A 22,530-nucleotide genomic window follows, 5' to 3' on the forward strand; every position below is an offset into this window, starting at 1 on the left:
ATATTAGTATAATCTCCTGCTAATATGTCCTCTTTAGAGTCTTTAAGACAAGGACAGTAGATCCAACCTTACGTGCTTTACATCAGTATCTCAGAGAGCTAACATTTTGCGTTACAACAAAAATCTCAGAATTATTTCATGATATGATTTTGTTCCAGTATCCATCTAATCACTACAAATGTATTATTTTTCACTCTACTACCAAGTAGAAGGACAAAGTAGAAGTAGTAAGGAATAGTATTAAAGTGAGGCTCAGAATTAATTATGTAAGACATTTGTGCTTATATCTGAAGTCTGGCTGACACTGTGTCTCCAGCATTTGAAGTCAAGACCAAGTGCCCCACTAACCTCAGAAACACAGACCTAGCCTCTTGAGTAGAAGTACTTTTTATTATTATTTTATGCTATTTCTGTGTCTAAGTGCTTGCTCTGCCACAGCCACTGATGTTACATAAAAGCCAACAGTGTGTACTATAGGGACAACAAAAATGTGAAGGAGGCTGTTGGACACAAATAGTTGGAACTTTGAGGGTTTTTTTAACCTTGGAAAGTATTTACCTTTACTGAACCTTAAGCTGCTTCCTCAACATTTTCTCTGTGCATTTAATCAAAGTTTAGGAAGGTTTTATATATAACCATTTAACAAAAATGTTGTGGTAAACAAGTTTATGGTGTACTGTTACATAAAGGCTTTTAGCCTTTTAAAATATAATTTCCCTCAAGATAATAACATGCAGTTGTTTTCTATCATTTCCCCAGACTCAGTCAGACCAAATGCCTTTAGGCAAAACTGGTGAGTAGACATTTATTCTTTCACATTTCACTTCCTAAGAAAAAAAATTATTTTTTGTATAATGTAGTCATCATTTAGAGAACACATAAATCTTAACACTCTTACTCCATTCATATGGATTTTTTTCCAAACTGCCATGCCAAATTAATCCCTGGTGCAATATTGTGTCACCAGTGAAGCTGTGCCACTTACTTGCTTGGACTCTTCAGTTTTAATTGAAAGATTTATCATTCCAGAGTTTCTTTGTCTTCAGTACTTAATACATGGATCCTTGGAAACCCTGACTGCTCTGCCATTACTGTCTCTTTTCTTTATATAGTGTATCTTTTCCTTGTTTTTTAATCATGGTTTCTTTTAATGGAATGTGTGGAAAGTTTTCTCCTATAAGCAAAATAAAAAACCCCACTGTGATTTGTACTTGACTCATATAGGTACAGTTGTGCAACTTTATTTAGCTTTGTTGTGTTTAATTAAATAATTTGTTATAGATAACGTGTAAATGTGCAAGCTGTATTATGATTAAATGCAATAGCTTGTTCTTCCTCACATATTTAATTGCTAAAACCAAGAATGCCAAGGGGTTTGGATAATTGATGAACAGAGGTTTTAATTGCAAAGATCCAGGATTGATGAATATTTTAAATACTTCTGTGATACTGTACACAGAATATCCACAAGAGGGAACTGTTTTACATAAAGAGGAGTCATTTCCTTGCTGCTAAAACACTGCTTTCTGGAACCAAATCCTCCAGAATTATGTTGAGTAGGCATGATTGTGACCTGGACTACACGGTAGGAACAGGAAAAACACAGGTCAGCACAGTGTTTGTTATGTTCTGTAAAGGGTGTTGTTAACCAAGTAAATTTTGAGCTCTTGTGTTGAAATATTAAATAGACAACTAATCTGAAAACTAACCCATTTAAGTTTTCTGTTTGTTTGGAATACATCTCTCCAGGATGCAGAGCTGGAAAACCTTGTTTAGTCTGAAGACAACGTGAAATAGAGTTGTTGCCTCAGTAAATGAAGCATGCAGCCCCAGGGAGCTTTCTCAAACTCTGCTTTATAGAACCTGCACTGGAAAGCAGGCCTTCCCTTATTCATAAAGGAGTAAGCTCAAATGGGACTTAATGGAAGGGATATTCATTCAAGGATCATTTTTACCTCTGTCTATGAATAGGTGAACAAAATACAAAGTTGCCTACTTTGCTTTGTCTTTTGCAGATAATTCCTAGTAAGGAAACTTTCAGCTGGTAAGGTAAGTCTCACCAACTGATATCAATATTTACTTTTCAGTGTGAGTTTCATGATCAATATTTGTAGAACTGAGCTGTATTTATGTAAATAAAAGTTTTGTTTATACAGATAAAACAAAAGGTTTTCCCCTGGATAGATGGTCTGAGATTTATAAACTAGGACTCCTAATGTATGTGTTGGTTGGTTTATGAACAGCATTTGAGCATCAGAACTTAAAGGCAGCCTTTTACAATTGATCACAATAAATCTCCTACCCCTGTCCAAACCTGCATGTGAACTTTGTGTGAATACATTAAAATCAATTATTTTAACCTACAGACTATATTGTGTGGTGCACTTTATTTGCTTTAGTCTGAATTTTTCTTTAGGACCATCTTTGGTATGTGTGGGTACAGTAATATGGGGATGATATTTTAGAAGTCCTTAACGATCTTGTTCGCATCTGGAGTGCTCTTGAAACCAGTGTCTGCAGCACTCAGCTGCAGCACAGTATTGAGTCAAATAAATACTTTTTAACTCGTACCTTTTGAATGCATAAAGCAAGAAAATGTGTTTTCAGACTGCAGCCTCTCCGCCAAATCTTCTGGGCCCCCTCAAACAACAGCAAGAGAGGATGTATGCCACAGCCATGCCTTCAGAGATTCACTCCTTGTTATCTGCCAGACCAGAATATGGAAGAAATTCCACCATGCAAAAGCGTTCCCTGGGATATGTTGTGCTGCTGTTCTTCATTGTCCTCATCTTTCAAGGTGCACAGGGCTTGTAGTTTCTATTAGCTATGAGAGTGTCTGTAAGTACCTGGCACCGCTGAAGATCAGACATCAAGTGCCTGTGTTACGATGCTCCTGCCCTTGTTCCACTCCTGGTGTTTGCTGATGGATAAAAGGATCCATAGGTATGTGTGCAGCTGTGAAAAGGGTGCTCCTTCAACACCAACACAGGAATGCAAAGCAAATGACCATCAGGAGCAGGTTCTGAGGCCAGGACCCAAGGCGTGTGATCCTGTCATGACAACACTTTGCAGTCCAGGTGGCTTTCTAGCTGTGGGGAGGGTTGGTAAAGAAAAGACATGGGAGGGGGCAGCAGCTGTGGCAGTGCAGTCTGGGCTTGCATGTGGCAGCTGTGACGTGTAGTTTGTTTTCAATCTGTCTAGTTTTCTGCATCTAGAAATTCTCAACTTAATTCCATTACAACAGACTCTGGGAATGGCCTGCTTCAGGTCTGCTATGTAACGGACTGTTTTTGTGTGGGAAAAAGTAATGTAGCATTTTTCTCACCTGTATACACCTCCATATTATTTATTATCTAATGCCTTCTCTATTCAGAGACCTCTATTAAACCTTTCTTGAAAAAGGAAGCTTTCTCTTGAAGGAACAGACTGGAGGAACAGATTGGAAGAAGATATCATGATAAACTCACAGAGTTAGACAAATGGTGGTGTTATTGCATGAAAAAAGTGGGGGTGAGAGGGTTAGAGAGCCCCGTAAAAAGCCTTGGGAACTCATAAAATCTCATTACCTTCACTTAAGTAGAAAACAAAAACAAATAACCCCCTGGCAGATGCAAAACCAGAAACCACTACTAGTAAAGGTTAAGAGATTACTATTTCATAATGGTGGCTCTCTGCTGGTATAGCAACTAGATAAGATGGGGGAATGTCACACACACAAAGGCTGCTGTATTTTACCCTTGGAAACATGTCAAGAGGATCTGCATAATACTTTGTACAGACAACCCAGTGAGCCAAATGGAGATTTTGATTTGTACATAAATGAATACATATATAGACATATAATGTCTCTGCTTTTCAATGTGCATCTGAAAAAAAAGTAGGAGACGACTATACAGATTTTCTTACTGGCTTCCCCCTTCCCTTCCATCCTCCTCAAGTGTGTAATTTTAAATTGTTACTTTTATTTCTAAGGGTTAAATTCAGGAATGTTCTTGGGATGTGCGGCAATTTACGGTGTGTTTGCGGAGCGTTTGCAGTACTTCCCCGTGTCAATTAAAGACAAGCCACGAATGCCTTCAGCGGAAAAACCCACGCCACGGTCCCCGATGTTTATTTCACGCTCCCTTACCGCGTTTCCATGCCAGCTCCCCCCCTCCCGCGCCGTGCGCATCCCCGGGCACCTGCTGCTGCAGCTCAACCGCCTCCTGCGAGCCCCGAGCGCGCCCCCCTCCCGCCTCCCCTCCCTCCCCCGCTCCCCCCGCTGCCCCCCGGCTGCAGCCCCGGGCCCGCCGCCCCCGAGGGCGCCGTTGCGGCCGCGCTGCGGAGGGGTCGCGCTCGCCGTGGGGCCGCGCTGCGCGGCGGGCGACGGATGCGGGCGATGGGCGCGGGGACCCGGCGGGGCCGCGGGGGCCGGGGCCGTGACTGCGCCGTGCGTTGGCCGCTGCGTCATGACATCCTTCGAACCGGCCCCGCGCACGGCCGGCGCGGGGGGGGGGGGGGGGGGGGGGGGGCCGCTGCCGCCAGCCCCCGCCCCACCGCGGCTGCGGAGAGCGCGGCGCGGCGGCGATGGACGCACCGGGGCCGGCGGGACTTGTTGGAGCGGCAGCTCCCCGGCGCGGCCGGGCACCGCCTCGCCGCCACCTGTGAAGCGCCCGCCTCGGCACACAGCCCCCGCTCCCGCCTCGCCGTCCTCCGGAGCGGGCGCTCGGCGCTTCGGCGGCGCCGCGAGCGGGACCGAGCAGCCGCGGGGCGGGGAGCGCTGCCCATGGGGCGCCGGGAGCCCGCCTGAGCCGGCGCCCCCACCCCCGGCGGCAGCGGCAGCGCGGCACCCCCGGCCCGCCCGGCACCCCCGGCCCGCCAGGCCTTTGATGCGCCCCCGGAGCGGCCGCGGCTGCGGGGCCGTCGCGTCCCCCGGCGGCACAGAGGGAGGGGCGGGAGCCGGCGGCGCCGCTGCGCGTGTGGGAGCAACAGCCTGAGCGACAGCCGGGCCCTGGAGGGAGCTCCCGAAGGATGGGCGAGGAGGCGGCGGCAGCGGCAGCGCACTCACAGATGGGCCAGCGGAGGATGAATTAGGAGCCACAGGAGGCTGCTGCCGGCACCGAGAGGGGAAGAGGAGAGGAAGGGGCTGGACTTGGAAGAGGAGGAGGAGGAGGAGGAGGGTGCGCGGGGGGGTGGGGGGGGGGGACTGAGTATCGCTAATAACAAGTTAAAGACTAATAACAATAATAACAGATCACCTCCGGGAGGATCCGCGGCGGAGGCTGAGTGAGGGATCCCCGCTGAGGCCAGCGGGGTCGCAGCGCTGGGTATCTTGGAGAGACGCTCAGAGGCATCAGTTTGTGGTGGTGCTGGATGATTTTTTTGGGGTGGGCGGGGTAGGGGCTGTGTATGCGGGAGAAGGAAGGGGTGGGAATCTGAGGAGGAGACTATATTTTTATTATTATTTAAAATTTTTTAAATATTATTTTCGCCGTACAAAGAGGACGCTCGGAATTCACCGGCCTGTCGGCTCCCGAGAGGGACCCGGGAATTGTGCGGTCGCTTCTCTTCACCTGCTTTTTTTTTTTTTTTTTTGGTTGGTTGGTTTGGTTTTTTGTTTGTTTTGATTGGGGGCTTTTTATTTTTATTACTCTCCTTATCCCTTCCCCGCTGAGCAGCGGCAGCAGCAGCAGCAATATGGCTGGTGATGGGCTTTTTGGGGGGCGCTGGCGGCGGGAGGAGCTCTCGGAAGCCCCTGCGCGCCCGGCTCGCTGTTAGCTATGGCAAATGGCAGCGGCGGCGGCTCCTACCCGGGCGGCAGCGGCAGCGGCATTAGAATGAGTAACAATATCAACGCCAACAATCTCAACACAGACTCGTCCTCCTCCCCCGTCAATGTGCCCAAGATGGATGCGCTCATCATCCCGGTGACCATGGAGGTGCCCTGCGATAGCCGCGGACAGCGCATGTGGTGGGCTTTCCTCGCCTCATCCATGGTTACTTTCTTTGGGGGACTGTTTATCATCCTGCTGTGGAGGACCCTCAAGTACCTGTGGACTGTCTGCTGCCACTGCGGGGTCAAAAACAAGGTAACTGCCCCTTCCCTTCCCCTCCTGCTGCCGGTGATGGTTTGTTGCGGTGATGGTGGTGAGGAGTAGTAGGAGCCCAGCCTTTCAGAGCAGGACACCTGGGCGAGGTGGCGGTGGAGCGGACGCCGTGGGGCTGTTGTCGATGGCAGTGTGCTGGCTGCTCTTGGCTTAGGGTTGCCACGGGCTGTCGGGAGCTGCAACGTGGGCAGTGTAGCTGGAGGGGTGAGGTGTTGGGCGCAGTCCCGAGGCGCCTCCCCCGTTCCCCCTTCTCTGTTCCACCCTACACAGGAACTCATTCGTTTTCATCTGGTGGCACGACAGTTAACACCTGGTGTCCGACGCTCGCCCTGTCGGAGAGGCGCATGCTGGTGTAGTGGGACGGTGCAGATCAGAAGTTTGTATGCACCCTTGGGACCGCATATTGATGGGGTGGGAGCTTGCATACGCTGATCTAAACTGTCAGTTGTCTTGTGGAATGAGAAACTTTGGCAAAATTGAAAGGCTGAATTTCTCACTCAAGGGAACCTTTATAAAGCCAGTTCCACTCCCCGAGAACCTTTGACGTTTCTGTTTGTTAGATTAAATGTAGCTATCTAGAAGTATTCTGTGCATTTGTAAGTATTCGCTTAACCTGAATGTGAAGTCTTTGAGGCAGCTTCTCTGCCCCTTTGATTTTTGCATATTACCAGCTGGAAGAAAGCATGTGAAGTAAGTTCAGCTTCTGCTTTGAAGGGCCTATTTTCAAACCAAAGCTAAGAACTTGCTCAAGTCCAGACTTTAATTTTTGATTACGAAAAATGACATAGAAAGTGTTACGACTCTGTATTGTGAAAGTGGATTTTGACAGACCCCAAAATAGACCAGCAACTGGAGTTTCTCCCCTTCCCTTTTCACATTTTTTGGATTACAAATGGAATAATATCTGCTTCAGTTATTCCTGGCACACAGACACCCACAAAAACACACACACCTTTTAATATATGGTTGCTAGGTTGCTGGTTTGCTTTGACGTACAGTGAGCTGTCTTCCCCTTTCTCCTGTCCCCTCCCCCCTAAACACACAGCATATATGCCAGCTGTATGAAGGGCCCAGCATTTAGGGGAAACCAGAAACAAAGTTAGAGCATGGAAAGTTATGGTACTTGTTTGTCGTGTAGTTTGGGTTGCCTAAATGAACCTCCATATTCCAGTTAGAAGTTAAACTATTACAGTGAACTTGGCCTATCTAGGGAAGGAGTGATTGCTAAAGTTAAGGAATAAAAGCTTTTAAGTCAGCCTGAAGCATCAGCAATCCTCTCAGACAGCACTACTGTTCTAAAGATATTTTGTTTTTCATTCAACACCAAACCTGAACTTGCTTAGAGGGGTGTTAGCCAGGTATGATGACACAGCTCTAATGAATTTGTGATAATAAGATACTATTTCCCACAGCAGTAAAAGGCAATTTTCAAGAAAGGGTGAGTAGTGAAGACTTAACCTGTGGTTTCATTGTGTATTTAGCATTTTTGTCTCCACAGAATTAGACAAATCTACAGAGGCTATCAGGGCTCTTGATGAAAAAGAAAAATCTGCAGGTTATTACCTCGTGCTTCTTCTATTGAGAGAATAAGAAGTTAGAGACTTGTACACAGACTTCTTAGGCATGGTTTCTTGGTGGGTACTGTTGGTCAGATAATCCATTATTGGGACACAGAGTTAAAGCAGATCACTCATTTCTTAACCAGTATAGAAAGGTGTGTGCAAATTGTCTTTAAAACCTCTTAGGCTAAATATGTCAGTTTAGTAACAGGCTTCATCGAGGGGTTCAAACACTTCCAGTCCAAATAGCTTGACATACTGTGGCTATGGCAGGTTGTAAGATTTGAGTTTATTTCATCTTTGAGACTGAAGTTGTTCCATGAATGTCATTCCCTGGGGCAGGAGGATAAAGGGCTCTGCAGGTAGGGGGAGATATATGTCTCCTTTTAGATCCTATTTGTTCCACTTGTAAGGGTTTTCAAAAGTCTGGCGAAAAAGAACTTTCAAGGGCTGATCCTGCATTCCTTATATGATAAAATGGGGAGTTGGAGGGAATTCTGTGTATGCAAGGATGTTAGTTATAACTAGTTACTGCAAAACGCTTTTCTAGTATTTAGGGTATAAAGGCTAACAGAAGCAACAACTGGAAATGTCTTAAAATTTGCTGTTACCAAGCACATACTTTGCTGCTTGGTGAGTTTGGAAAAGCTGCCAGTGAGAAATGTGAATGCATATATATGCTATGTTGACTCTATTGGACCTGCTACAAAAGCAATTTTAGAAGAAGTAGCTCCTCCTACTGCAGGATTGAAGAAGTTTTCTGCATATTAGGAGCTTTCCTTTCCTGTGCTGCCTCTTCTGCTGCTCCACAGGTTGCAGGGAAGTTGGGCTATCCAGCATCGTCTCACTACATGAAGAGCGGTCCCAGTGAGAGAGCTAAAAGAAATCTTTCTCATGTCTACTTTCTGTGGCCTCTTATTGAATAATTCACAATATATATATATATGAATAATTTAGAGTTACTGTACTAATACTCATGTCTGTATATTATTGCAAAGAACTACAAAATGTTTCATTTTTTTCTCCCTGCTATATTCTAAGCATGATGTATTCCATGGATTTGTCGATGATTGTTAACTTGACTGTGGGATGTAAAACTTTTTAATGGTTACGTAGAAGGATTTGGAATGTGATTTGTTTGGGGTTTCCCCTCTTCAACTTAGTCAGTTTAAAGTTGGAATTTAAAACTATGATATAAACAGTTTAACACTTTGTGGTATGAAATTTCATTACATTTTTTTCCCCTTGGAGATAAGAAAGTCAAGATACTGTAAGTCAAGAATATGAAAACTGCTAACAGAATCATCATTACCTCTTAGAATTCCGTATCTCATTTATGTAATTGTATGTGAATAGAACATTACTCTTAATCATGTACTAAAAGTGATTGTAGAAGTTTTAGGATTTTCATGCTCCACACTTGCTTTGTGAGTTGGCATTTTAAAAAAATCTGTCAAAAAAAAGTAAATCTTTACCTTCATTGTCAGTGTTTCATGTAGTGTGATAGTCACTACTATTGGAGCCCTTGTATTCCTTTATTTAATGTGGTGTATAATTTTAGATGGAATTTTTCAAAATTAGCTACAGTGTATTTGCAACCAACCTTGAAAAAGGCTGGTTTTCTTCTCAGTGTTTACATCTACATTTTCAATAGTGCTTAGATACTGCTAAAGAACTTGTCATTGCTTTTTCTTTGTCCCCTGACCAACTCACTTCTGTTTGTGTGTGAAAAGTAGAATGTGAGACTAAACCTCCTTGGGCTGGACTCCGACACCATTAGCTCTTGTTTGTGGTGACAGCAGAAAAATAAATAAATCTGCACGGTGATGTGCACATAGGGGCTAAATGCATATTATACAATCTGTAGTTCTTTTGATTATATGGATCTGCATCCGTGTTTTCTGTGCTCCTGGAGGGCATTTGCTGCCGACATTATCTGATACTGTATTTTGGCTTTGAACAAACTAAAACATGAAGAAGGAGCAGTGGAATGAGAGAGCCCAGGTTTGGGGCACAGTCAGCTGCTGGTGCTGGTCAGTGCAGAATCAAGCGGGACTTGTTTCCTGTTGAAGAATATGATACTGGACCCTTTATTGCTGCTCCTTGGTTCCCCAGTGAATGGTACTTCTTATGGATCTTATATCATCAGGCTCTAGCAGGTAGAAAATATCCTTCCTGTGATGCTTTCAGTGTTTTGAAGATCTTTTCCTCCCTACAACCCAGGACATGTACACATATAAAATGAAATTATGATTATAGGTAGCAGTTGCTAGCCTGAAATTACAAGTCCTAATAGTCTTCTTTGACCTTCATCTCTGTATTTCTGAAATGTAGTAATTTACACAGTGCTAGATTTGGTCAGTAGAAACCAAGCAACATTCCCATTTGTTTTGAATAGAAAAAAACCTGGTTTTGCTGGAAATAAAATATTTGCAGAAGTTGTCTTTGAAAAGTTAACAATTTTAACCCAGAACTCTAAAGCCAGAGAAAACTTTTAAGTGGACAAGTTTAAGTTGTCCATAAAACAAGCAGTGTTCATTCCAGGCTGGCTCTCATGTGGGCAAGGTTTGTTGGTTTCTGAGCGATATCTGCATGAACACCCTCTCCAAATAAAGAAACAAATTTGAAGCACGATCTATTGAGAAAAGTTTGAGTGTACATTGGGAGATACACGTGGACACATAATGCAGGAGATCCCTTCATTTAAATCTGTACGTGGAAACGTCACCTTGACTCCCTTGAAGATGTACTGTGCAGCAGCGTATGATGAACAACTGGAAGGCTCAAGGGATTAGCGGCAACTGTAATGCATTTTGCTTGTTAGTCACATGCACAGCCTGGCTCAATCATTCCTGTCTCATGGCTGTCAGGTGCTCTGCACACAATTACTCTGGGAAAGCCTCACCAGACAGGTTGCCAATTGAGAGACGGCCATGGTGGGGAGGTCAAGGTCTGAAAGAAAAGGTACTTGGCAACCCTTTGCAGATGGTGTTTCTGCAAGCAGAAAAGGGCGCTGGTGTGGAGAGGTGTATGCTGCTGTTTTCCATGCACTGAAAAGGAAGATACTTCTGGCTCTCTGGAGCTTATAAAGGATTTCACATTTTCTAAACACATGCTCAGATAGGTTATGCATGCAGAAAAGAGAATGTATAGACAAGGATTTAACCTGTAAATCATTCTCAACCAAAATGTTACTTTAGGACAGTATCATTTTCAAGGCTTTGCTACACATACATTTAAGGAGAACATCTGCATTCAGAAAGAACTTAAAAATCTCACATTTGCAAATCTTTAAGTGCTGGTTGAAAACCATTAGATTTCACCTTTTTTTCCAGTTTAGCTCAATAGAAGAAATGCCTATAATAGCAAACAGAAAGCTTTTAAGTAACACTGATCTGTGTACTCAGTTTTGATGGGTTGGGATTTCTGAATGTGAAATGAGGGCAGTTTACAGCCCCAGAGACAGAAACACAGAACTTTTAGAGAGCACTAGCCCTAAGTATAACCTCTGCAGGGATGGGATCTAATGTTTATAATTAAAACCAGCAATGATGGTACTTGTATGTCCTATATTATTGCAAGAAAGTGGATTGTGAATCTTAGTCATTGAGTGTCCTTCCTGGGACAAATCCTAAAAAGAAGCAGTAATCTCTAGACAGCAGGCGCAACACAGAGCGGCAGTCAGTGTTCCTTCTGAGATTGGCTCTGCTATTCTGTGGAATCCAACTCAGAGTGACAAAAGTTTATGTGAATTTCAGGGCTGGCTGGTGATAATTCCCCAGCAGGATCAGGCTGTAGTTCAGCAGCAGCAAGGCATCCTGTAGTGTGAGGCTGGGAGGACAGCAGTCACTGGGGAGGTGCAAACATAAAAATAACACTAGATGAAATTGGGGAACAGGGTATCCCTTTGATTTTACTAAACATACCTAGTCCCATTGCATAGAACTGTGTATTTTACATGTATGAAAATTACTGAACTACCAGTAGTCTGAGGAAGGCACAGTGAATACAGCTTGTGGAGGTTTTCTAAGGGAAAGATTGCTGAAACATTATGTGTGGGTGTTAATGGTTAAAAAATATTTTTCTCCCCCACATATGATTTTAGTGGCTAAAGGAAAGGAGCTACACTTTGAAAAGCTCTCGTAAAAAGCTGTGTTTCTGTAATGGGGTTATATGCTGCTACATGGCTGAAGGCTTAGAATCCTAGAATATCTTGTGCTGGAAGGGAGCTGTAACGATCACTGAGTCCAGCTCCCTGCTCCTTGCAGGAGTACAATGCCTCACTGGGAAGTGAGTGCAAAACTCTGTTAGATCACAAGACTACACTGGCATTTATGCAAAATTATACAGGGCTAAATACACCAGTTCCAAATTAGATCTCATGGTTTGTTAGTGTGGGCACTTTGTCCGGGGCACACAGGTCACCTTGGGTGACAATGGAGGGTGCAAAAGCAGCAGAGTCTGAATAAATGAGAAGGAATGATACCTATCTTCCATGCCTGTCAGAGACATATTGGTCAGGAAGGGCCCATTTTGAATCCTGATGGTATTTATAGCCTGAGAATACATTGGGTTTGCATCTTTGAGAGGAACACTTCATTTCCATATATAGTATACATGGTTCTGTTTAAATGAATGTGCTGCCACTGAAATGTGTTGAGTTTCGTTTGCTTTGAGATGATATATTGCATGTATTTGTCTGTTTGAGAGTTACAGAAATGAGAGAGTTATCCAAGGTCTGTTGAAATAGAGGGAAGCAGTCCTAATAACTTCAATGGCTTTGGACTCAGGCCTAGATGTTCACAGTGTCCTAGATGAATTAGATTAAAAAAAATTCTAATGTTAACATTTTAAGCTTTTAAAAGCTTTTTTCTTTTATTGTAGCAAGTTGTATTTACTTGGTTTGTGGCCATTATGTCTGAGATTTCAACATTAGAAACATAATATTTAAAAGTTACACATGGTATGTTTCCATTCTGGTCAAGAATTATACCTTCTGCCAGGCTCCCCTTGGAAATTACAACTTGAGTGCTTGAATGGCTGATAATATCCTATAAGGATATCTCTCCTGCAAGCTGATGTGCAATGGTAAATGTTGGCTCTTTTTTTAGAACTGCAGTAAGTGCACATTTAGTGGAACTGGCAGAGGTCCCTTGCCCCATGGATCACCTGCAGGACAGACATATGTGCAGCTGCAGCTCCGAGTCCTGGAAATCTTTTTGCATGTCCTGAGCTTCACTACCTAAGTTAAGTATCAGAACTGCTACCATAGAGTGGGGAAAAAGCCCCAAATTCATCATCACCAGGACACAAAAATAGGGAGGAGTACTGTAACCTCATCAACAATTGCAGCATGACACAACAACTGAATAGCTTATCCCTGTAACTGTTAAATACAGCTCTACTGTGTTGCTTTTTTATTGCTGTTTATATAATAAAGTTATAATACACTTTTGTTTCCCCTTTGTCCAAGCAAATGATGACTAAATATTTTGGCATACTTGATTATATTTCATTCATTTTTCATGGTATCTTTTACATTTTTATCTAATGGCTTAGCTCATCTCTTTTTTTAAAACTAGAAGGGTGACTCACTTTTAATATGCTATTACTATTATTATTATTAGTAATGAGATTAACTTTAGCACTACTGGTGTTGGATTAATTTTCTATTTTAAGTATAGGGAAAACATTGTTACAGATAGGTCTAAAAAAACCTGTTTGCAAATGGTGACTTTAATATTGCAAAAATAAAGAGAAAAGTATTAGGATGATTCTTTGTTCAAGCATCTTGTAAGTCTTTCTAGTATAAACTCAGTTAAACACATTTTAGTTGTGATTATGCACAGATATTGTGCGGGACAGAAATTTTTTTGAATGGGTTACTGACTTCTTGAACCTGCAATGGTCCTGGTTGGTGTAGAGCACTTCAGGTGCTGCAGATACGGTGAATCCTTTGGCTACAAGTGATTTGACATAACTTTTTTTGAAAGTGAGTTTGCAGATCAACAGGCAGAAGGTTTGTGATGTTCTTACATTTTCTAGGTTATCATACTAAAAGTATTGTTTCATAAAGAAGCTGACAAATTCTACTTGGGTTTTGAGGACTGAATGAAAAAAATCTCCTTATTCCTTTTCGTTTTAGTCGTAAGAACAGCTTAGGTAGGAGAAAACATTGCAGAGTCTGTCTGTATGTGGTGCAAACATTTTTCGCCATGAGGGATTTTTTTAATGCTTTGATTATACACTTCTGATAAATTGGTTTTGTTATATGGCAAATTTCCCCAGCATTTGGTGGTAGTTTTCTTATACTATATATATACAATACACTGACACCTGAAGGTTTCTGATTCCTTCAGGATCAGAAACAGAGGACTGCGGGCTTTATATTTGCATTATTTTTTGTATCACTTAAGACTCTCAGCTATAAGCTGTTTCTTTTCTTTCACTCTTTATGGGTCTGCTTTCTGATGTAAGGCTGTGCAAAATTTTACCTGACTAAATGCTGGTTTTCCTCCTTTGACACTGCCTTAGATGTTTAACCTCTGGTGGTGTCTTTTGGTGAGTCAGAAGAGCTGAATTCATCTCTTGGTCCTGAAAGAAAACAGCACTAAAAACTTCACAGTTTTGATATTTGGAAAAATAATTTTGGCTGCTTTGCTGGAATGTGTCCCTAGGATATAATAAAATTTTAATTTATAAAAGTGGAAAATGCTGTCCAACATGTGGAGCTTTGATTCTGCCTGTATGATGTAAGAGATAAAGTTTTAATGCTAACCTAAATGATATGTATGATAGGAAGACTGTGGTATCTCTGTGTTGCCAACTGAATGATTCTGTGTGATTCCAGGAATGAAAGAAAAAAGCATTTGCTTTTTCTTATTTCCTATTGATGGCATTGTGCTTGTTATTAAGTTATGCATAATTTTATAACAAAACTTACACAGCAGTTGTTTAGGTCAAATGTGTGGAACTTGCATCACTTGCACAAAATAGCTGTTTAGACATCAAAATTTATATTTAAGATCTTAATAAGGTCTTAATCTGAATTGATTTCAGTCAGTTTCAGTTGATTTCAGAAAGAGGTATGATTGCTCTTGAAAACTTTTTTTTTATTCAGATGTTTATTCATAAACATAAAAGCTAAAATCCACGTATCTTTTTTTTTATTTAATGTTGACCTTACACATCATACTGTAGACTTGAGATGGTTTTACTGAATCTCCTGGCTTTTCTGTGTATATATATATAGGGGAGGGTAGTCAAGCGTTTGTAAAGTTATGCACTGTTTTAGAGCTCTGCATTAGCATCTAATAGTCTTAATTTTAATTTTCTTTTAGCTAAGAGGTTGATACATACCCAACAATAAAAATATATCTATTCTGAGCTGAGTGCTCTTAGAAATAACTGTAATAAAAATTAAGTTAAAAATAATTTTTTCATGCTTGTATTTTGAAAATGTTCCTGAAATTTCCGTGGCTATAGTTACTTTAATAAATCTATAAAGTGAGTTAATTTAAGGAGTGTGGGTGGGTGTGTTGGAGGTGACTGGGTGATGGACAGAGCTCCAGACTGTCATCCAGCATTTAACTGCATGCTCTTGAGTGTAGGGGAATACCAGTTTGTTTTAGAGCATAGCTGATTGCATGATTATTTCTGTGAAGGTGTGCAAGCCTTATTTTGCAGTGTTTGCATCTACTTTATGCTTTGGTATGAAGGTGATGTAAAGCAGACCTGATTTGATCTAATGCCTGTTGAAGTTAAGTTACATCACTTACAACTTTTTAAAACACAAATTTAATCCATCAGAGCAAGTGGAGTGTTTTGTGGCAGCAGTATTTTTTTATTTAGTCTTCTAAGACTGAACTTACTATCTTGAGGTGCTGGCTTGACAGTGCTAATAAATCCAAACTTTAAGTCTCTGAAGAGACTTGCTGCGAGGAACCTGAGCTGTGTAGACTGGCAGGTGGTGGTAGCTCCAGATCCTAAACCTTTCTGTGTGTTTTTAGGTCTTTTTACTGAGCAGAAATTATTTAAGAGAGGTTGTTTCATTATTGCCATGCTAAGTATTGATTTCATGGTTTCCTTTGGAGGATAGGGTTTTGGTTGACTTGGGCATGGAGCTGGATGACTTTTGAGAGTAAACTGTAGCTTTCCCAGTGTGATTAGGTAGATTCCTTTCAGGTGAAACTATTTAGGAAGATGAGCTCCAACAGCACACCTGGTCTGCTCCATCTGTTAAGGGGCTTGGAGTCCCTGCAGCTGGTTTGAATTAGTCTTGAGGCTATAAATGCTGAAGTGAAGGAGTTGTGACTCTCTTTTGTTCTCTTATGTGTGTGTTGCTCTTCCTCAAGGTAAAGTCAACCATGCTTGTAAGGGGGAAGCCTGGATGGACTTTTTAATAAATGTCTAGCTTTTTTTTCTTAACTATTATACAGTGTCTGTACAGCTGCTCACAGCTGGTCTGTCAGGACGCTGCTCCTTTTATTATGCTGTAACTCTGACTTAAGGGTTAAGCTTATGCTCATGGACTTTCTGTTGGTGCTCCAGATGTGCTGGCCCTGGGAGGCTCCTGGGGTAGGCTGGCTGCTGGGGATGGGACAGTGAGCTGGCAGAGGTGGTGGTAAGGCTGAGACACTGGATGATATCTTACTGCTTTAAAATGTTATAGGTGCTCGGGGTGTGTCAGAACTATTGATTAATTTTAGTATAACTATTGTAAATTGACCCTTTAAAAAATTTTTATTGTTCTTCTGAGAACTTTGGCAAGTGTATGAAATCTGTATGGATAAAACTGTTACCATTTGCTGTAGCTGAGGGGCAGGAAAATGGTTTGGGATAGGTTGCTTAAAGCAGCTGCTGCCTATTTTATCTAATCTGAGGTAACAGGTACTAGAGCTTGGTGCCCAGGGTGTTTTTTTCTATAGGTGAGAATTGGAGTTTTATTTTCAAAACATTTAGTAGAAGTGAAGAGAAAGGTAACAATAGCTCAAATTAAAGGTAGAAGTTCTAGAAAAGCTTCTGGCAATATAAACAGACCTCTTGAGGCTGTGCCTCATGAGTATTTGTGTTCTCCCAGCTCAGTCAAAAATATTTATGAACAAAAAGTAAAGGAACAGTTTAAAATGCAGACTGTTTTTATAACTGTTTCTCAGGTTGAATAGTGTTTTCCTTGGGACAAATGGTTTCGGTCCCACATACAGATTGTTTTTAGCAGTGAGCACAAGGGTTTTCCATTGATTTGTAAAATACTCTTTGAATTTTAAATGGTATGTACTTGTAGGTTATTGTTACAACTCCCATAGAAAATACATACTTCTATGAATTAAAATTGATGGTCTACTGGTTGTACCTAAATGAGAATGTGCTCTGAGAGCTGATGAAAATGACAGTTCAAATTCTGTGCCTTAAGACTGTAGCAGTGTTAATATCAGTGAAAGTATAGGGGGTTCTTCACCCCTTTAATTATATTGCTGTTGGATCCTGAATGTCTGGTTTTATATTGTCAGCTTATTTGGGTTAATTGGGCTGCTTTCTAGTAATTTATAAGACCATCAAGTTAAAGTATTGGATGATTAAGTCACTGAGATTGGCTCAGTTGGTCAGAGTACAGGGGTAACACCAAGGTTGTGGGTTCAATCCCATATGGGCCATTCACTTAAGAGTAGGACTTGATGATTCTTGTGGGTCCCTCCCAACTCAGAATATCTGAGATTCATTCTTTTCTTAAACAAGTTCAAACCCTTACAAATCAATTATTTTACATTTAAAAGAATGTTTAATTCAGTGCATATCTTGTAGCAAATGCTACAGTGATATAAGGTGTTTTAAAAAAATAATCATTATAGTCTTCAGAATTTAATTGTAGGTTGTTCCTGTTTGTCCTCTGGCCTCAGTCATTTGATTAGATTATGTAGTCTGGAGTTAATGCTCTGTGTCTCACCAGACTTCTGAAGGTGAAAGCCTGAGATTCTTGTTTAGTTGTGTGACAGTGGAGCTAGAACTTTGTGCAAATGTTTTAATATCAGGAGAGATGCAGTGTGTCCATTATGGAGACAGACCTTGGAGAATTAGCATCACTTACAAATGGTGAAAGCTGGTTTGTGTTTTGTATTGATGCATTTTAAGTAAAACTAATTCTTGCACTGTGTGTCAGTGCTTTGGCATCATTTGCTCTGTGTAGAGGGCTGAAAGGCTTATGTTTTATTGTAGCATATCCTGCAACTGGGAAAATTCATTACTGGAGCTCTAGGATATTGCTGTGAAATGCTCCACCCTATACGAGGAACATTGTGCATTCAAAATTTGACTTAGCAATTTAGAAGACCTATCTCAACTATTTTTCTGCTGTAGTATTCTGAGGCCATTTGGTTTTGCTGGCTTAGTTATGCCAGATGCTGTTACCAGCTTTGACAAAGGGGTGATCCTCTGCCCCATTCATCTTATGAGGTAAAAGCAGATAATAAGGAGAAAGCCAGGAGAGGAGGAGGACTGTCAAAGAACTGATTTGTCCTAGTCCATATAAAGCAACCTAGTGATTAAGATAAGCAGATGATTTAATTAACATGCATCCACTCACCCCTTTTGTTAAATTCATGAAGGGAATGTAGTTTGAGTCCTTTAGAGCAGTCACTATTTTAAAGAGCTACAGGTGGTTAGAAGTTGCTGTGCCGATCTAAGTTCCTGTGAAGATTTATTTTTTTACATGAGCAGAGAATAAAAGGAATGTAAAAAATTGCTTTAATTTAGATGGGATGAAATTTTAGCTGTAGTATATTGAGGAATTTTTAAAAAGAGAAGGGAATGAAGGCAGGTGACCAGAAGGAGGGATTCTGTCTAGTTCAATATGCACTGTATGGTATTCACTTTATATGCAGACACTTGGAATGTGCTTGCTTCATTGACATTAAAAAAAAAACCAAACACAGTTTTTGAGTTCCCATATCCACATTTGATTTAAAGAATTATGTTACTTTTAGTATCTAGGAAGGTTCCCAGTTAAACATATGCTTGTTGACTTTACTATTTTTAGCTTCTTTGAACAGCACGTGTTCTCCTGAGATATTTATTTGTGAATGTTGTATTCTGTTCTTAAAAGGAAAATATCTCTCTGTCTAGATTCTTTTTCTGTATCCAAGAAAGGAAAGGACCAGGGTTCTTGTCAGTGCTTTACTACTTCGAAATCCTGGGAGACGGGGTAAATTAATTAAATCTAAAATGGATCCATCTGGTAGTGCTAGCAATGCCAGGGGAGAACAGGTGAAAGAATCTGAGCCAGAGAAAACATATAGTGCATTGTATAACATGTAAAGTTCTTAGTGACATACTGCTATCAGAAGACTAATCTTGGTGTTAGGCTTTTTACTTTTTGTTCAATCTTGTTCTTAAATCGGAGGGTTAAGGGGGTAGTTTGAAATGCTTGTTTCTGCTGCACTAATAGAAAACAAATTTTCTTTTCATTATTAAGAAAAGGCAAATGTATTTAGTCCAACATGCGAGAAACATTTCATTTATGGGTTTGTTTGAAAATAAATGGGTTGACATTGTTTGAAACAAAAATGAAATGAAGTCAATTTCAGAAAAATCATTTACCATTTAAATTTAGAAAGGTGTTATGCAAAACAAAAATCACAAAAGGTATGGTGCCAACTCAGTTTTGCCCCCAAATTTGTGTAAGAAGAATACAAAATCTCTATGCAGACTTTTTTGTTGCCAAAATTACCTTGTTTAAATTCCTGGCAATATTTTGAAGGTAGTGATTGCATCACTGGGAATAGGAATGTAAAAATGACTGTAAAAATTGAATTGTATTACCTGTTTTGGGAGGCATGAAAAGGTAAACAGTATAAATGCTGGGAAGAAGTGAATTAGATTAGAAGAGAAATGGCAATGAGGAGATTAATGGACAGTGTCTGTTCGCAGTGCAGGGTTTTAGTTTGGCAGGGCTCCTCAGCACACATTCCCATTTTATTATGGCACCAGTTTGACATGGATTCTGTGTCATTGCCTGTGTTATGGGGCACGTGTCTGAGAGAAGGCTGCTAATGTGCAATCTCTGTGGAAGTCGGTTTCTTCAGGGTGGGTGCCTGGGCCTTTTGGTGTGACTTTAAAACAAGCAGAGAAAGTAGGCCATAGAGCTTTTTGGGAACTTAGGAGCTTAGTAGCTAGATCTTTATCCAGCTTAAAAAAAAAAAATCCATCTCGTTATCTACCTTTAAGTCAAATTCCATCCTCAACTATAATTTTTTTAAGCATCCTCTGTTCTTTTATTTCATGCTGCTCAAGTTTCACTACTTTTTTGTAGTTTAAAAATGCCAACAAATCTCAGTGAGGACATTTCACATGAAGATTGGAAGGAGCATGTCTTGTTTGTCTCACTTGAATTTGCAGCTCTGAAGTGGAAGATTTTAGGTGGTTTGTAAGATTAAAATAAATGTTGTCTTTTTATAGCGGAGCGAATTCCAGTTTTGATAAATAATTTTCAGGAAAAGATGCATTTCTCCATATCAGAGTATTTGCAAAACACTAATGCAGTTTCACTAACTAGGGAAGGCCAAAGATGATGCAGAAACTATTTTTTTTTTTGTTAGGTAGTAAATATTTTAGTTTTTAGTCTTATATTTTATTTCATTTTGTGAGGTCAAAACCAAAGGCAGTTAATGGCTTTATTCATAGTGATTTTACAGGAATTTTATTTTGACAAGTGTTTATAGTGTTCAGGAGTTTTTTCCATATTAGAAGTTAATTTGTTGATTTTAAAATTCTATGCAATACATCAATTCTGCCCTCTGCAGAGCTTTAGTCTCTGAATGTTTCCATTCCTAGCGCACAGCTATATAAATATTTGTGTGAAATATAAATTTGTATATATATAAATATGACTAAATCTGTTATGAAAAATTACGCCGAAGTTTAGCTATTTTTACAATGTGCTGTTCTATTAGAGTGTATTATGTTCATTTTAATCCCTGTAATACAGTGTGGAAAGCCTGCAAGACTAGGTGATTAAATATGTTTCTCATTTGGAGAAATATGATAAAGTCAACAGTCCCCCTCAAATCAGTTGATTGCATGATAAGTGATGTAGCTGCTAAATTACTGTAGCAACTGTGGTCAGATGTTTAATATGTTTCATTTGTTTTAATGATTCTTCTGTTTTCATGTAATTGTAGATTTGTTAAGAGTTTTGTGTGGTTTATTTGTGGAAATAACTATTATAACTATATAACTATAGCAGACACACTAGTACATTAAAACAGGCTTGCTTTTACTAAGTGATGAGCCCTTGGGAAATTTAGCACAGCTTTTGAGCATTGGAATGAAAGAAAGAAGTGGCAAGGTGAAAGCAATACAGATCACAACTGGTCTGTAAAAGACAGTGAAAATAAAATGTTGACTATTATGTAATATTTTTTTAAGTGCCTGGTGCATTCATGCTTTTCTAGGCCATTGCTATGCTGTTCTTTTTATCAGTGTGCTTGTTGTGTTATGGAGTTCCCTTAACTCTTCAGTGCAGGGGTTTTGGGCTTAGCATTGCAATGCTGTTTTCTCTTATCTCATCTGAAATCTACCCTCTCAATACAGACTGGGGTATACATGGCCATAAATTACATAGAGACTATCATTCCATGTTTGATTTTTTTTTTTTCCCTTCTGAAGTGAACATTATGATTTGGAGGCCTGTTGCTATATTTATTGTAATTTGTAGTTCCTGGTTAGTGGCCAAGTTTTGGTGAAACTGATTAGCAGAAGGCAGAGAAGGTTTGATACAGATTTCTGGATGTTTACATGAGAAATAGTTTGGTGGTATCTCAGGCTATTCTATTTTGCAGAGAGAAGTCTGGAATAGTTATTTGCAATACAGCAGGCTAATGCTTGATGTTACTGCTCCTCTACGGTGTTGGCCAATTGAGTTGTAAAACATTAAATCACAATATAAATTAACAGTCTTATTTTGAAGATAAGTGTCCTGAGGTTTTTTTTTTAATCCAAAAGTAAATTCAGTATCTCACTTGCTTCCTCTTATAAGCCTAATGAGTACTTCCACAGCTGAGCCTGAATGAGACCAGGATTAGACTTGGTGCAGGAAGGAGGTTTCTAGGCAGGAACTGGTTGATCAGTGTAGCAGAAATAAGCAGTGCCCTGTGGTTTAAAGGAGCTCTGAAGTCCTGGGCTTCTATGAGTGATGGGATGTTGGAAGGCTGACCTCAGCTGGAGCTGCCAGTGTTCAGTCTTAGTGAGAAATTGCACCTTAACTGTTGTTTAATTTATCCAGATGGCTTTCTGATTTCTTGGATGCTGTAACAATGTAGCTCTTCTAACCTGTTTGGAAGAGGCTTTTTTACTGTAGAACTTCAGTAGTAAACATTCATTGTATACATACTTAAAATATAGCTCACTGACTGGATAATGTCTGAACCAGAAGTTTTCTACTTTATGCTTTCCTAGTAGTGAAAAGTTGAGGTCAAGCAAATTCCTCTAGGCAGTGCTACTTAAAAACTTAACTTTTGGTAGGATCACCTGGAGTGGCTTTTATTCTTCAATAATTTTTTAGATATTAATCCACAAATCCTAGTGTTCTCATAGTTGGGATCTTTGTGTGTGGCATTTAGACAGTTGTACAGCCAAAACCATTCAGAGGAATTTATTAGCGCAGATTTAGTATTTATTTTTCATTTGTTTTTATTCTTAATCTAAATTACAGTACTGTGATCCATTGCATTAAGAGATGCCATAAAAAAGCTTTGCTGTATTGCTTTTTTTCAGGATTTCATAGCAGTTATATTTTTTCTGTTTAAGTGGCTAAATGCTTCTTGGAGTAATTCTTCAGTGAAATACTTTATCATCCTAGACTTAGAATTCTCATTTTTGTGCAGCCAAACATC

At 40.5% G+C, this 22,530-nt stretch overlaps 1 protein-coding gene across 12 annotated transcripts in view; it reads left to right on the forward strand.

The window, feature by feature from the left end:
* The first annotated feature begins 4,545 nt into the window (after positions 1 to 4,545).
* Positions 4,546 to 22,530, forward strand: part of KCNMA1 (potassium calcium-activated channel subfamily M alpha 1) — a 447,551-nt gene continuing 429,566 nt past the window's right edge. For 6 of the 12 annotated variants that reach the window (XM_069019290.1, XM_069019291.1, XM_069019301.1 and 3 more), the window contains exon 1: positions 5,419 to 6,068. In XM_069019290.1, coding sequence (XP_068875391.1) covers positions 5,760 to 6,068 — 309 coding nt within the window. In that variant the 5' untranslated portion in view covers positions 5,419 to 5,759. Of the gene's footprint in view, positions 5,160 to 5,199; positions 5,346 to 5,418; positions 6,069 to 22,530 lie in introns of those variants that run through there. The other 6 variants (XM_069019298.1, XM_069019294.1, XM_069019295.1 and 3 more) reach the window with 6 other exon arrangements.

Source organism: Aphelocoma coerulescens, chromosome 6 (genome assembly GCF_041296385.1).
Source record: "Aphelocoma coerulescens isolate FSJ_1873_10779 chromosome 6, UR_Acoe_1.0, whole genome shotgun sequence".
NCBI lineage: Eukaryota > Metazoa > Chordata > Aves > Passeriformes > Corvidae > Aphelocoma > Aphelocoma coerulescens.